Source organism: Piliocolobus tephrosceles, chromosome 14, assembly GCF_002776525.5.
Source record: "Piliocolobus tephrosceles isolate RC106 chromosome 14, ASM277652v3, whole genome shotgun sequence".
Taxonomy (NCBI): domain Eukaryota; kingdom Metazoa; phylum Chordata; class Mammalia; order Primates; family Cercopithecidae; genus Piliocolobus; species Piliocolobus tephrosceles.
In genome coordinates this window covers 4135524-4147756 of record NC_045447.1, presented here as the reverse complement: position 1 = coordinate 4147756, position 12233 = coordinate 4135524, and the positions used below count along the sequence as shown (strand labels likewise).

At 53.9% G+C, this 12233-nt stretch overlaps 1 protein-coding gene across 1 annotated transcript in view; it reads left to right on the top strand.

The window, feature by feature from the left end:
- Window positions 1–327: 327 nt before the first annotated feature.
- The window catches only part of WDR5 (WD repeat domain 5), a 29923-nt gene continuing 18017 nt past the window's right edge, over window positions 328–12233 (top strand). The window contains exons 1-7 of the mRNA XM_026457511.1: window positions 328–436; window positions 4038–4159; window positions 4883–4991; window positions 5650–5723; window positions 6082–6171; window positions 6468–6557; window positions 6762–6888. Coding sequence (XP_026313296.1) covers window positions 4079–4159; window positions 4883–4991; window positions 5650–5723; window positions 6082–6171; window positions 6468–6557; window positions 6762–6888 — 571 coding nt within the window. The 5' untranslated portion in view covers window positions 328–436; window positions 4038–4078. The remainder of the gene's footprint in view (window positions 437–4037; window positions 4160–4882; window positions 4992–5649; window positions 5724–6081; window positions 6172–6467; window positions 6558–6761; window positions 6889–12233) is intronic.

Here is a 12233-nt window from a genome sequence, read left to right as displayed (position 1 = left end):
AGGTCCCAGAGGGCTGCTTGTGTGTGTGTGCAGGGCGTGCTGTCTGTGGAAACGCGAGGGCACACTAGCACTTTCCTGTATGTATCATTATACTTCAACTTTTAGGAAGTGCATTAGGAGGGCCTGCACCAGCCAAATTCGGGGATTAAAGCTTTTAAGCGGGAAGCACGCACCCCGTGCTATCCCTTTAAAGCGTTGGGCCGGCCCGAGGCATTCTGGCCGCTGCCGCTGCCCGTAGCGCTCCTCCGAGAGGCCGGCTTTGTGCGCTCGCCCCGCCCCCCAGACACCGCCCCCCTCCTCTCGCGCACGCGCACTGCGCCCCCGCCGCCTGGCGCCCGCCCGAGCTGCCGCCTCGTCGAGCTGAGTCCGCGCTCCCGCCCAGGCGGCGGCCGACGCGACGCCCCGAGCGCCCGGCCCCGCCGCCGCGGCCCGGCAGGTAAGCGGGTAGCCGCCCGGCCCGGGGAGCACGAGGCGGGCAGCGGGGCGGCGCCAGGAGCCCCCAAACCACCCCCGGCCGCCGCACGTGTTCCCAGCCGGGCCTCGGGCCAGGCCCAGCCCCGGGCGCTGCTCCAGCTGCAGCGGCCCCGCCCGGGACCCCCGCCCTGGCCCCTCGGTGGACGGCCGCGCGCGTAGGCCCCGCCACCCCGTCTGCCCCCACTCGCGCCCCCACCTCCGCTTCCCCGGCGGGCCGCTGACAAGGCCAGAGCGCCGGCACTGGGGCCTCTTACCCGCAGGCGGCGTGCCCGGCCTCACATCGCCCCTCTCCCTCCTCTGTGTCTTCAAGGAAGGACCCCAGACCCACCAAGCCACTCAGTCCCTGGACGTGGTGCGCTTCCCCTCCTCGTAGAAACGCTTCCCCTCCTCGTAGAAACGCCCCCAGCCCGCTCCCGCCGCTCACCCCAACCCGAGGCAGCCAGGCTGCAGCTCGCTAGGTGGGGTCCTGGGGTGCAGGTCCTCGGTCCTGAACTGGGGGCCCACCGTCCCTCCTCGCGCGGGGCCGCAGACCTGTCCTGGCCGGTCTGCGAGAGCCATTTTGAGCGGTTACGTTCTGGGACCAAACTGAGGTCGGCCTGTTATTTATCGCTAACGACACTCCCTGCTGTCTCGCTTGCAAGTTTCCACTCACCCAGGTCCGTTTACCCATCTCCTCAAATGCTGGTTTAATCTGTGATCTGGGCAGGTGCTGTGCTAGCCGGTGGGGAAGACAGGTAAGCGAAGGACCCAGGCGGGAGCCTGTCCAGGATCTCAGAGAGGTAGAGCCGGGTTCCCACCTCTGTTGGGCTGACCACCTGGCTGGTGTTGAAGATGCAGATTAATTCTTGTCTTTGCACACAGTGTGCTCTCCTGACTGCATGCCACAGGCAGATTCCTGGGCTGGATCTCAGGGACTGAGGGACTCAGGAATCAGCCTGTGGCATGCAGTCCAGGAGGGCATACTGAGATTTGGTTGCTGGACTTCAGGTGGTCAGACTTACCTGGATGAAAAGCAGTGGCTGCTAGGTGGAGCCAGGCAGCAACTGGTCTAGAGGCCACCTCCTCATCACCGTGCCTGTAACCTTGGCCCTCCCCCTTTCCTCAGTATCAAGTCTCCAACCTTCCTGTTCCCTCAAAATGATTGTTCCACAGAGACACCTGGTTGTTCATGAAAATGCCAAGCCTTGGCCCAGCGCGGTGGCTCACGCCTGTAGTACTAGCACTTTGGGAGGCTGAGGCGGGCGGATTGCCTGAGGTCAGGAGTTCGAGACCAGCCTGGGCAACATGGCGAAACCCCGTCTCTACTAAAAATACAAAAAAGTAGCCGGGTGTAGTGGTACGCGCCTGTAATTCCAGCTACACGGGAGGCTGAGGCACAAGGAGTACTTGAACCCGGAAGGTGGAGGTTGTAGTGAGCCGAGATTGTGCCGCTGGACTCTTTGGACTCTGTCTTAAAAAAAAAAAAAAGAAAAGAAAATGCCAAGCCTAGATGCCACCACTGAGGTAGAAACTTGGCAGGTGTGTTGGGACAAGAAATTGCATCTCTCCCCCTACCACCACCACCACCACGGAATTTTTCACTCTTTGGCCCAGGCTGGAATGCAGTTGTGCAATCTTGGTTCACTGCTATCTCTGCCTTCTGGTTTCAAGCCATTCTCCTGCCTCAGCCTCCTCAAGTAGCTGGGATTACAGGGACCCGCCACCACACCGACTCATTTTTGTATTTTTAGTTGGGACAGGGTTTCTCCATGTTGGCCAGGCTGGTCTTGATCTCCTGGCCTCGGGATCTGCCCGCCTCCTGCCTTAGCCTCCCAAAGAGCTGAGATTACAGGCGTCAGCCACCACGCCCAGCCACTGTATTCTTAAAAGTCAGGTTAAGATTATTTTGTTTGTTTCTTTTGAATGTTCATGTTTTTTGAGCCCAAAGGGTTGGGCAGGTTGGGCTTGAGCTGGGAGGGGCTGGGCACCTTTTTTGTAAGACAGCCTACCTGTTGTTCCTCACCTGAGGGTGTTTCCAGGTGTCTAGCCTCACCTAGGTGAGTTGATGCTGACAGGAGCTGCTCGGCCCTCTGAGCTGCCTGTTTCGCCTTCTGTTCCTCTGGTGTTTCACTTGGGTAGGGCATGGCCACACGTCACTCAGCTTTTGCCCTGGCCTGGCTGTCTCACGCTAGGACCTTTGCAGTGGACTTTGCAGCTTTTTGCTTGGATTTCCTTAGTTCCTCTGTCTCCTTGTATTTGTCCAGCCTGCCAAGGAAAAGGCAGCAGTTGGGTTAAACTGGCATGGCCAGGTTGCACTGATGACAAGCACCACGTAGCTGGCATTTACTGAGGACAGGTTTTGTACTGGCACTTCGTCCCCTGGGCAGTGCTACAAGGCCTGCCCCTCCCCTCCCCCATTCTTGTACAGTACTTGGCCCTAGATGCAGCGCAATCCGTCTTTGCGCAGGGACTCTTTGCTGCAGGTGAAATGGAGCGGTGGCCACACCTGTTCTCTGCAAAGTGGGTCTTGTAATTTCTCTGCCTTCCTCTTGGATGAAGACTTTGAGACGTGCTTTTTGATGCCTTCCATTTTGCGTTAGTGTTGCAAGCAGCCTGTGCAAGATTTCAGTTGAAAGCTCCAAGCTAGAATTTCCAGTGTGTAAACTCATTAGATGGATGGTAGTGCTAGCTTCCAGGATTCCGATGGCCAGTGGTATTTGCAAGCTTGTCTCAGTGGCTTTGCCTTTTAGTAATGCTGTCCTTCCTTTCTGAGTAACCTGTTGTGCTTTTATGAGACGTATTCAAGTAATGAATCTATTCCCATGGTAGAGGAAACTAGCTGCTTACTCTACAAATTTGGGGTCATTTTCACTGTCAAGGTGAAACCCATTGAACTGCAGTCTTTTTTCCTTCCCCTGCAGTGTGAGTCTTGCTCGTAGAATATCGGTGGTGGACTTGAGGCTGCTTTTCCAGAAGGCAGGATGTGGAAGTTCCAGCAGGCAGAGCATGCACGCGCCTGCAGCCTGTGCATGGAGGCACTGGAGCTCACCCATGAGGCGTTGACCACTGGGTGCCTGCGCCTGTGTTTTCAAACATGTCTGTGAACATGATTGCATCACTTGGGGTGCATTTTAGGATTTGGATGTGCTGCCAAACTTCTACACTCTGAGGCTCAGTCTTCTGCCATTTGGCGTGTTAGCTTTCTGTCAGGAAACCTTTTGCCGTTCTTTTTTTAATGTATCCAGGACTCTCTGAAGAAAATTGCATTTGGTTTGCACAAACTGCTGCATTCCTGCAGACCTCTGGGTAACAAAATAAGAAGCGCCCTTGAGGGTAGGTCTTTCATTATGATTACAAAAGGGGTGAGCACAGGGGTGTCAGCGGAGCAGCTGGAAAGTGTTAGCAAGGACTTAGGGTCATTGATAGGGTCCCCGATTTGGAATGGTTTGTTTGCTGCAGGGCTCTATATGGTACTCAAATGTTTTTCTTTTCATCCTTTTTCCTGGAAATCAATTTTTAAAAATATGATTTGTTTCTTGGCCTCCTGTTCTGCATCTCCCTCAGCAGACTACCTCTGTCACCAGGTCCCTCCGTCCACGTTCCCTGTGCGGCCAGCGTCAGAGCCATGGCAACGGAGGAGAAGAAGCCCGAGACCGAGGCAGCCAGAGCACAGCCAACCCCTTCGTCATCCGCCACTCAGAGCAAGGTGCGTGCCCAGGGGCTCCTTGGGCGCCTTCCGGGGGCAAATACGCTTAGAGATTCTTGGAAACATTTCAAGTTCATAAGCCTAGTCTTCCCCTACTCAGTTAAATGTCACTGCTAATTTTGATTTACTGACCACATACCTAATGAATGCTTGTTACCTGCTGTGTCAGGGATCCCCAGTCTGTCACCTGGAGGAGGGAACAGATTCTTGGTCCTGATTGTGAGAGTCTCTAGGACCCAGAAAACATCTCTCCATAGTTGCCCCCACCCCGACTGCGATCCTGAGGCACAGGCAGATCTGCAAGCCCTCCTGTAGACCTTTAGCAAAGGGAGCAGGGCCGCGGGTGTGTTTGGGGTGGGGGCGGTGGGACGCTGGACCAAGGCCAGAGTTGGTGGGGGCCTCCTGTGTTGTAGCGGGATCAGAGGTGGGCTTGAGGTGGGGCAATACCTTGAGGGGGCCTCAGATGTTTCTGGCTCGGCTGGGGCTGTTGGTACTGAGTTTGGGGACGACAGAAGAGGCCTCGTAGGGAAGTAGTGGGTTCAGATTCAGATGTGTTCCACTTGAAAGGTGACGTCCACATAGGGATTGGTGGAAGGCACTGGGCATATGGATTTGGAGCTCTGAAGATCTGAGCTGAAATTAAATGGTGGAGTCACAATCCAAACTGGTCACGAGTGGAACGCACAGTGGTGGTAACTTTTCGCTAACTGGTCTCTCCCGCAGCCGACGCCCGTGAAGCCAAACTATGCTCTAAAGTTCACCCTTGCTGGCCACACCAAAGCAGTGTCCTCTGTGAAATTCAGCCCGAATGGAGAGTGGCTGGCAAGTTCATGTACGTAGCACTGAGGTCCTTAGCTGCAGACAACAAACCGGCGAGGGGGTGGCTTGCTTCCTCACCTACCGCTGGGGGGGCTGTAGCCGGTGGGCGTGTCTCCTCCTAGAACTGTGACCTTAGCACCGATTGAAATTGCCCGTGGGGGCCGGGCGTGGTGGCTAACACCTGTAATCTCAGCACTTTGGGAGGCTGAGGCAGGTGGATCACAGGGTCAGGAGTTTGAGACCAGCCTGGCCAATATGGTGAAACCCCGTCTCTACTAAAAATACAAAAAAAAATTAGCCAGGCATGGTGGCACATGCCTGTAGTCCCAGCTACTTGGGAGGCTGAGGCAGGAGAATCACTTGAACCCAGAAGGTTGGAGGTTGCAGTGAGCCGAGATCCGGCCACTGCACTCCAGCCTGGGTGACAGAGCGAGACTCCGTCTCAAAAAAAAGAAAAAAAAAAAAGAAATAGAAGAAGTTGCCCATGGGCCCTTGGAGGGAGGGGAAGGGGACTGGTCCTCTCGGGGACGTGGCCGTGCCGAATGGGTTCTGAGCCATGTGGTTCATGCTGATCATCTGGGGCTCATGTGGGAAAAGCCCAGACTTTGGATTCTGGATGACTGGACAACTGTGTCCTGCTCTTAGCCTCAGATCCTTTTGTTTTCTTTCAGCCGCTGATAAACTCATTAAAATTTGGGGCGCATATGATGGGAAATTTGAGAAAACCATATCTGGCCACAAGCTGGTAGGTTTCAGCCCTGTGCGGTGACGTTGACTGCTGAACAGGGTGGCTCTAGTGATCAAGGGGTCAGGGCTGCTTCGAGAGCTGTGGGTTCAGGTTTAAGTTTCCCCGTTGTTTTTTTAGAGTTATTTGCATCTTGAATTTTTAATGCAAATACATTTGACTTCCACGGAGGAGTGTCTGTGAGGCTGGCAGAGCTGCAGAAAGCCTGCTGTTTTCCTCCAGGGCCCTGTGTCTTTTGTAAGGTTAACGCTAGTGAGAAGATTTCCTGAGGGCAATGGGGATGTTTGGGATTTTGACCTTTTGCTAACCGGTCCTACTTTGTCCTGGCAAGTTACTGACCCTGTTTTTTCTCCCCAAGGGAATATCCGATGTAGCCTGGTCGTCAGATTCTAACCTTCTTGTTTCCGCCTCAGATGACAAAACCTTGAAGATATGGGACGTGAGCTCGGTAAGCAACACTCAGCGCTCCTCTCCAGGGGAGACTGGCAGCGGGGCACAGGGCGGGTGGTGGGGGGACTGAGTTGACTGCTCAGTAAGCAGCACTCAGTGCTCCTCTCCAGGGAAGACTGGCTGCAGGGGCATGGGGCGGGGGCGGGTGGGGGAGGTCGAGTTGACTTCGGGGAACAGCCAGTCACTGGCGGGGCATCAGGCATGCTCTGAGCTGTCGGGCATTGATGAATGTGATCCGACGCTTTTGTTTGGGGAAATAAGCACTGGAATAATACTAATGATACTCTGTTTTAGGGAAAGTGTTTGAAAACACTGAAGGGACACAGTAATTACGTCTTTTGCTGTAACTTCAATCCCCAGTCCAACCTTATTGTCTCAGGATCCGTGAGTGTGGCCGGGGTGTCTTCCCTGGGGAGGTGGTGTTGGATTTTGGGAAGGCTGTTGAATTTGCTTATAGCCACTGTGGAGAAGGCAGGTGGAGCCCGAGTCCTTTCTGTGGGGAGGATGGACTGGTGGCAGGTCTTGGATTCTGGGGAGGTTTGCCCCTTCTTCCTGTAAAATCACTATTATTTCTTCTTTTGTGTTCAGTTTGATGAAAGTGTGAGGATATGGGATGTGAAAACAGGGAAGTGCCTCAAGACTTTGCCAGCTCACTCGGATCCAGTCTCAGCTGTAAGTGCTGCTGACACAGACGGGGTGGTGTCCGGCACTACGTGCCTCTGACGCTGGATGTGGCCAGCTGTCTCCCTGAGGGGTGTAAGCCTGGACATTGCCTGTGCCTAGCTGATTCCTGCTGTCATGCCACAGTCTAGAGCAATCAGGTTGGAGGCTGGGACCTGAGAGATGAGTCCTGTGTGCAGTAGAGGAATGGCAACAGGGTGGTGAGGTGTCAGTGGGGTGCCCTGTGGTGAGCACCAAGGGGCCTTTCGTGCAGGCTGGGTCGGGGGTGGGCAGTGGCCACAGGTGTTCAGAGGGTAGTGTACCCTGAACTGTTGCATGGGACAGGAAGGGCGGCCAGGCTGAGAAGGGTGCTGGGAGTGGGAGTGTAGGTGAAGTGTGAGTTTTGAGTGGAGTTAGCTCTGGGCGGGGATGGCCCAGTCCTGGTGGGAACCGTTGGAAGCTGGAGCTCTCTGGAGAACAGGCTTTGCACAGGAACACATCCTGCCATTTTGCTGTTGATGTGCCACTGTGCAAAACAAATGACCGAGAGGCCGAGCATGGTGGCTCACGCCTCTAATCTCAGCACTTTAGGAGGCCGAGGTGGGTGGATCACTTGAGGTCAGAAGTTTGAGACCAGCCTGGCCAACATGGTGAAACCCTGTCTCTACAAAAAATACAAAAATTAGCTGAGCGTGGTGGTGGGTGCCTGTAATCCCAGCTCCTGGGGAGACTGAGGCAGGAGAATCGCTTGAACCTGGGAGGCAGAGGTTGCAGTGAGCTGAGATGGTGCCACTGCACTCCAGCCTGGGCAACAAGAGCAAAACTCCGTCTAAAAAGAAAACAAGAACAAATGGCCGAGAGTTAAACTACGCAGTATCACAAACCGCTCCATTTCAGAGTGACCAGAAGGTTCTTTTGTTAACAAAGTGCATGAGGCAGTTTCTCGGCCAAGCCTGCCCTTCGTTGAGAAGCGGGAGGAAAGGTGGATGCAGCGTTTGTCCCATGCTGCCTGCCAGTGTGGCTTTCACTTTCTGTCGTCTTGGTGGTGAATGGGTTTAAGCATTTTTACCCTTGCAAGGCTTTGCCCGAGTGAGATGGCAGGCGAAGCCCTGGTACTGACTGGATGGGTAGTGTGTCAGGCCAGGGCGGGGCTGTGGGGTCTGAGCCCCGCACATAACCGGGCCACAAGGCCCTCGCAGGCCCAGTGTCACCGCTGCAGGGAAGCTGTTTGCTGTGGGGATGGCATCACGTGGCCCTGTACTTGTGGCTGTGTGCTCACAGGCCCAGCCCCTTGGTGCCAGTCTTCTGCCCTCCAGGGTACCTTGGGTCACAGCAGAGCTGACTTTCAGACTGGGCTGACAAATGAACACTTGTGAAGTAACCTGAGAAAGGGGTTCGCTAGTGGCCTTCGAGTTGGGAGAAAGAATTCTGTGAGCATCCTAGGGGCCAAAGATAGCGCAGGTGGGACTCACAGATGATAGGCAGGATTTTAAAAGTCTTTTTCCTACAAAAGTAATTTGCTCATAAAAAAACAAAAACAAAAACAGGTTGGGTGCCATGGCTCCCACCTGTAATTCCAGCACTTTGGGCGGCTGAGGCAGGAGGATCCCATGAGACCAGGAGTTTGAGACCAGCCTGGACAACAGAGTGAGACCCTGTCTCTATACAGAAAGCAAAAAATTAGCCAGGCGTGATGGTGTGCACGTGTGGTCCCAGCTACTTGGGAGGACAGGGTGGGAGGATTGCTTGGCCTCAGGAGTTTGAGGCTCTGGTGAGCAGGATGGTACCACTGCACTCCAGCCTGGGTGACAGAGTGAGACCCCATGTCTTTAAAAAAAAAAAAAAAAAAAAACTACAAAGGTGAGCAAATGTAGGAAGTAGAGAATGAATTCCCTGAGTCGCCCCTGGGGTTGGCTGCCGGGAGGTGGAGTCGGTCCCTCTGTGGTCTTCTACTTTGCTGTTTGAGGTGCGTCTTTTCCAGTGTAGCTCACTGCTCTCCTTTAAATAACTGGTACTGCACCACAGCTGCTGCTCTGTAGCCATCTCCACTGCAGAGAGGTAGAGAGGTTTGTGGGGGCTTTGTTATTTATTTATTTATTTTTTTGAGATGGAGTCTCACTCTGTTGCCCAGGCTGGAGTGCAGTGGTGCAATCTTGGCTCACCGCAACCTCTGCCTCCTGGGTTCAAGCGATTCTCCTGCCTCAGCTCCCGAATAGCTGGGATTACAGGTGCCCACTACCACGACTGACTAATTTTTGTGTTTTTAGTAGAGACAGGGTTTCACCATGTTGGCCAGCTGGTCTTGATCTCCTGACCTCAAGTGATCCACCCGCCTGGTCCTCCCAAAGTGCTGGGATTACAGGCGGGAGCCACCGTGTCTGGCCTGGGGCACCTTTGATGTCTGCGCACATCTATGCCCTTGGACTGCTGGTGTGGGCCTGCTGTGTGAGCGGGGACTCTGCCAGTCCTCTCAGTGGGTGCTTATGTGTAATTCTCACTTGAACAAAAAGGAGTGCAGCGAACATCCTGTTTGCATCTGTGGCAGTCTGTGCAGGATGGCTTTGGAGGGGAAATGCAGTAGTTAGGATATGTATTTAGCTTTTTGACAGGTACATTTTGGAGCTTTAGAGATTTTGAGGCACGTGGCCCCCTGCTTCCTGCCTCCCATCCCTGTCCCATCTCTGGCCAGGGTTTGCCCTCTCTGGCCAGGGCTCCTCGGCTGAGGGCTGCTGCCGACCGCCGTCAGCCACGGCCCTCGTGTCCTTGTTGCACCTGGGACCTGTTTTTCCTGCCCTGGAGCTTCTGCTACTGCTTGTGTGCCCAGGTGGACTCCACAGAGCACTTGGAGTGCTCCTTGGCTAGGGGCCTTGCCATCCCCTGCTGGGTTCTGGCTGATTGCCTTATCTGTTTCCTTTTTGTTTTAATATTTACTTACTTATTTATTTATTTATTTATTGAGACGGAGTCTCGCTCTGTTGCCCAGGCTGGAGTGCAGTGGTGTGATCTCGGCTCCACCTTCCGGGTTCACGCCATTCTCCTGCCTCAGCCTCCCGAGTAACTGGGACTACAGGCGTCCCCCACCACGCCTGGCTAATTTTTTTTGTAGTTTTTGTAGAGACAGGGTGTCACCGTGTTAGCCGGGATGGTCTTGGTCTCCTGACCTCGTGATCTGCCCACCTCGGCCTCCCAAAGTGCTGGGTTTTTTTTTTTTTTTTGATTTTTGGGCACAGGGTCTCACTCTGTTGCTCAGGCTGGAGTGCAGTGGTGCGATCTTGGCTCACCGCAGCCTCCACCTCCTGGATTCAAGTGATTCTCCTGCCTCAGCCTCCCTGAGTAGCTGGGACTACAGGTTCATGCCACCACGCCTAGTTAAGTTTTGTATTTTTTGTAGAGCCAGGGTTTCACCATGTTGGCCAGGCTGGTCTCGAACTCCTGGCCTCAAGTGTTCTGCCCACCTCGATTTCCCAAAATGTTGAAATTACAGGCGTGAGCCACTGTGTCTGGCCTCTCTTATCTACTTCCTAGCACTTAACTCTTCTGGCAGCCTTCTGCTAGAATGCAGGGGATGGGCTGTATTGCCCCTTGCACCTGAATGTGGATGGAATGGCAGAGCTGGGCCATGTTTGCCAGTGGATAGTATTTGAATGTGGTTAAGAAGCTGAACAAAGCAAAGCATGGAGTTGGCGTTGTGAGTTTTGGGGACTTGTTTTGTCTTGTTACTGTCCATTGTAATGGTCTCAAGAAAAGACTTTTTTGCACATGAAAGGCAGGGACGAATGTGTTAGATGGATCCCTGTGAGTTAGAAAACTACTTTGAGAGGCTGCCGGCCAGATGGTTACGGTTAGGCAGCTGGCACCGTGAGAGCACCCTGTCAGAGCAGAAACAGGTCCTCACTCCTCTGGGTCTGCTGGAGAACATCTAGGGCCGCAGCACCCAGCATGCCCAGCATGGAGGCTGCCAGCCGCATTATGGCCCAGAGCTCAGGGCTGTGTGAGGTACCTGCAGGTTTCAGAGACCTGGCACAAAAAAAAAGTGTCTTGTAATAACTTTTTGTGTTGATTGCATTGAAATAATATTTTAGATACATTGGGTTACACGTTACCAAAATAATTTCACTTGTCTTTTAAGCTTTTCTAATGTAGCTTCTAGAACAATTAAAATTACACATGTAGCTGGCAGGCTGTCGCAGAGTCTAGCCTAGCGCTTCTCCGGGCGTGCAGCAGCAGGCAGCATGCCCCGGGGACCTGTTTGAAATTTACATTCTTGGACGCCCCCACCTGGACTGGTCAAATCAGAAGCCCTGGGGATGGGGCCTTGCAGTCTGCCGTATACATGTGGATTTGCCTCTGGGGACACATGGCAATGTCTGGAGACATTTTTGGTTGTCACAACTATAGGCATCTAGTGAGCAAAAGAAAAGGTTGCCACTGCACAGGGGCAGCACCACCCCTTATCCCCCGGAAGAGTCTGGTCTAAAATGTCAATAGTGCCAAGGCTGGGAAACTCCAGTCTGGACAGTAGAAGCAGACAGCCTCAGTCCCATCCCCAAATCATTAAACCATGGCTTCCTTGTGTGACTTGACTTCACCCAGGAAATGTATCAGCACCCATAGCCTGAGACAATACAGTTTCCCTTTTTTTTTTTTTTGAGACGGAGTCTTGCTCTGTCGCCCAGGCTGGAGTGCAGTGGCCGGATCTCAGCTCACTGCAAGCTCCGCCTCCCAGGTTTACGCCATTCTCCTGCCTCAGCCTCCCGAGTAGCTGGGACTACAGGCGCCCGCCACCTCGCCCGGCTAGTTTTTCGTATTTTTTAGTAGAGACAGGGTTCCACCATGTTAGCCAGGATGGTCTCAATCTCCTGACTTCGTGATCCGCCCGGCTCGGCCTCCCAACGTGCTAGGATTACAGGCTTGAGCCACCACGCCCGGCTGACGATACAGTTTCCAAAGGTGCTGTTTGCTTGTGAGAAGGCTTATCCTTGGCTGGGTGCAGTGGCTCATGCCTGTACTCCTAGCACTTTAGAAGACCAAGGTGGGAGGATTATGTGAGCTCAGGAGTTTGAGACCAGTCTGGGCAAGATAGGGAGACCCTGTTTCTCTTATTAAGGAAAAAAAAAAAGGCCGGGCGCGGTGGCTCACGCCTGTAATCCCAGCACTTTGGGAGGCCGAGGTGGGTGGATCACAAGGTCAGGAGATCGAGACCATGGTGAAACCCCATCTCTACTAAAAATACAAAAAATTAGCTGGGCGTGGTTGCGGGCGTCTGTAGTCCCAGCTACTCGGGAGGCTGAGGCAGGAGAATGGTGGGAACCCGGGAGGCAGAGCTTGTAGTCAGCCGAGGTCGCACCACTGCCCTCCAGCCCGGGGGACAGAGCTAGACTCCGTCTCAAAAAAAAAAAA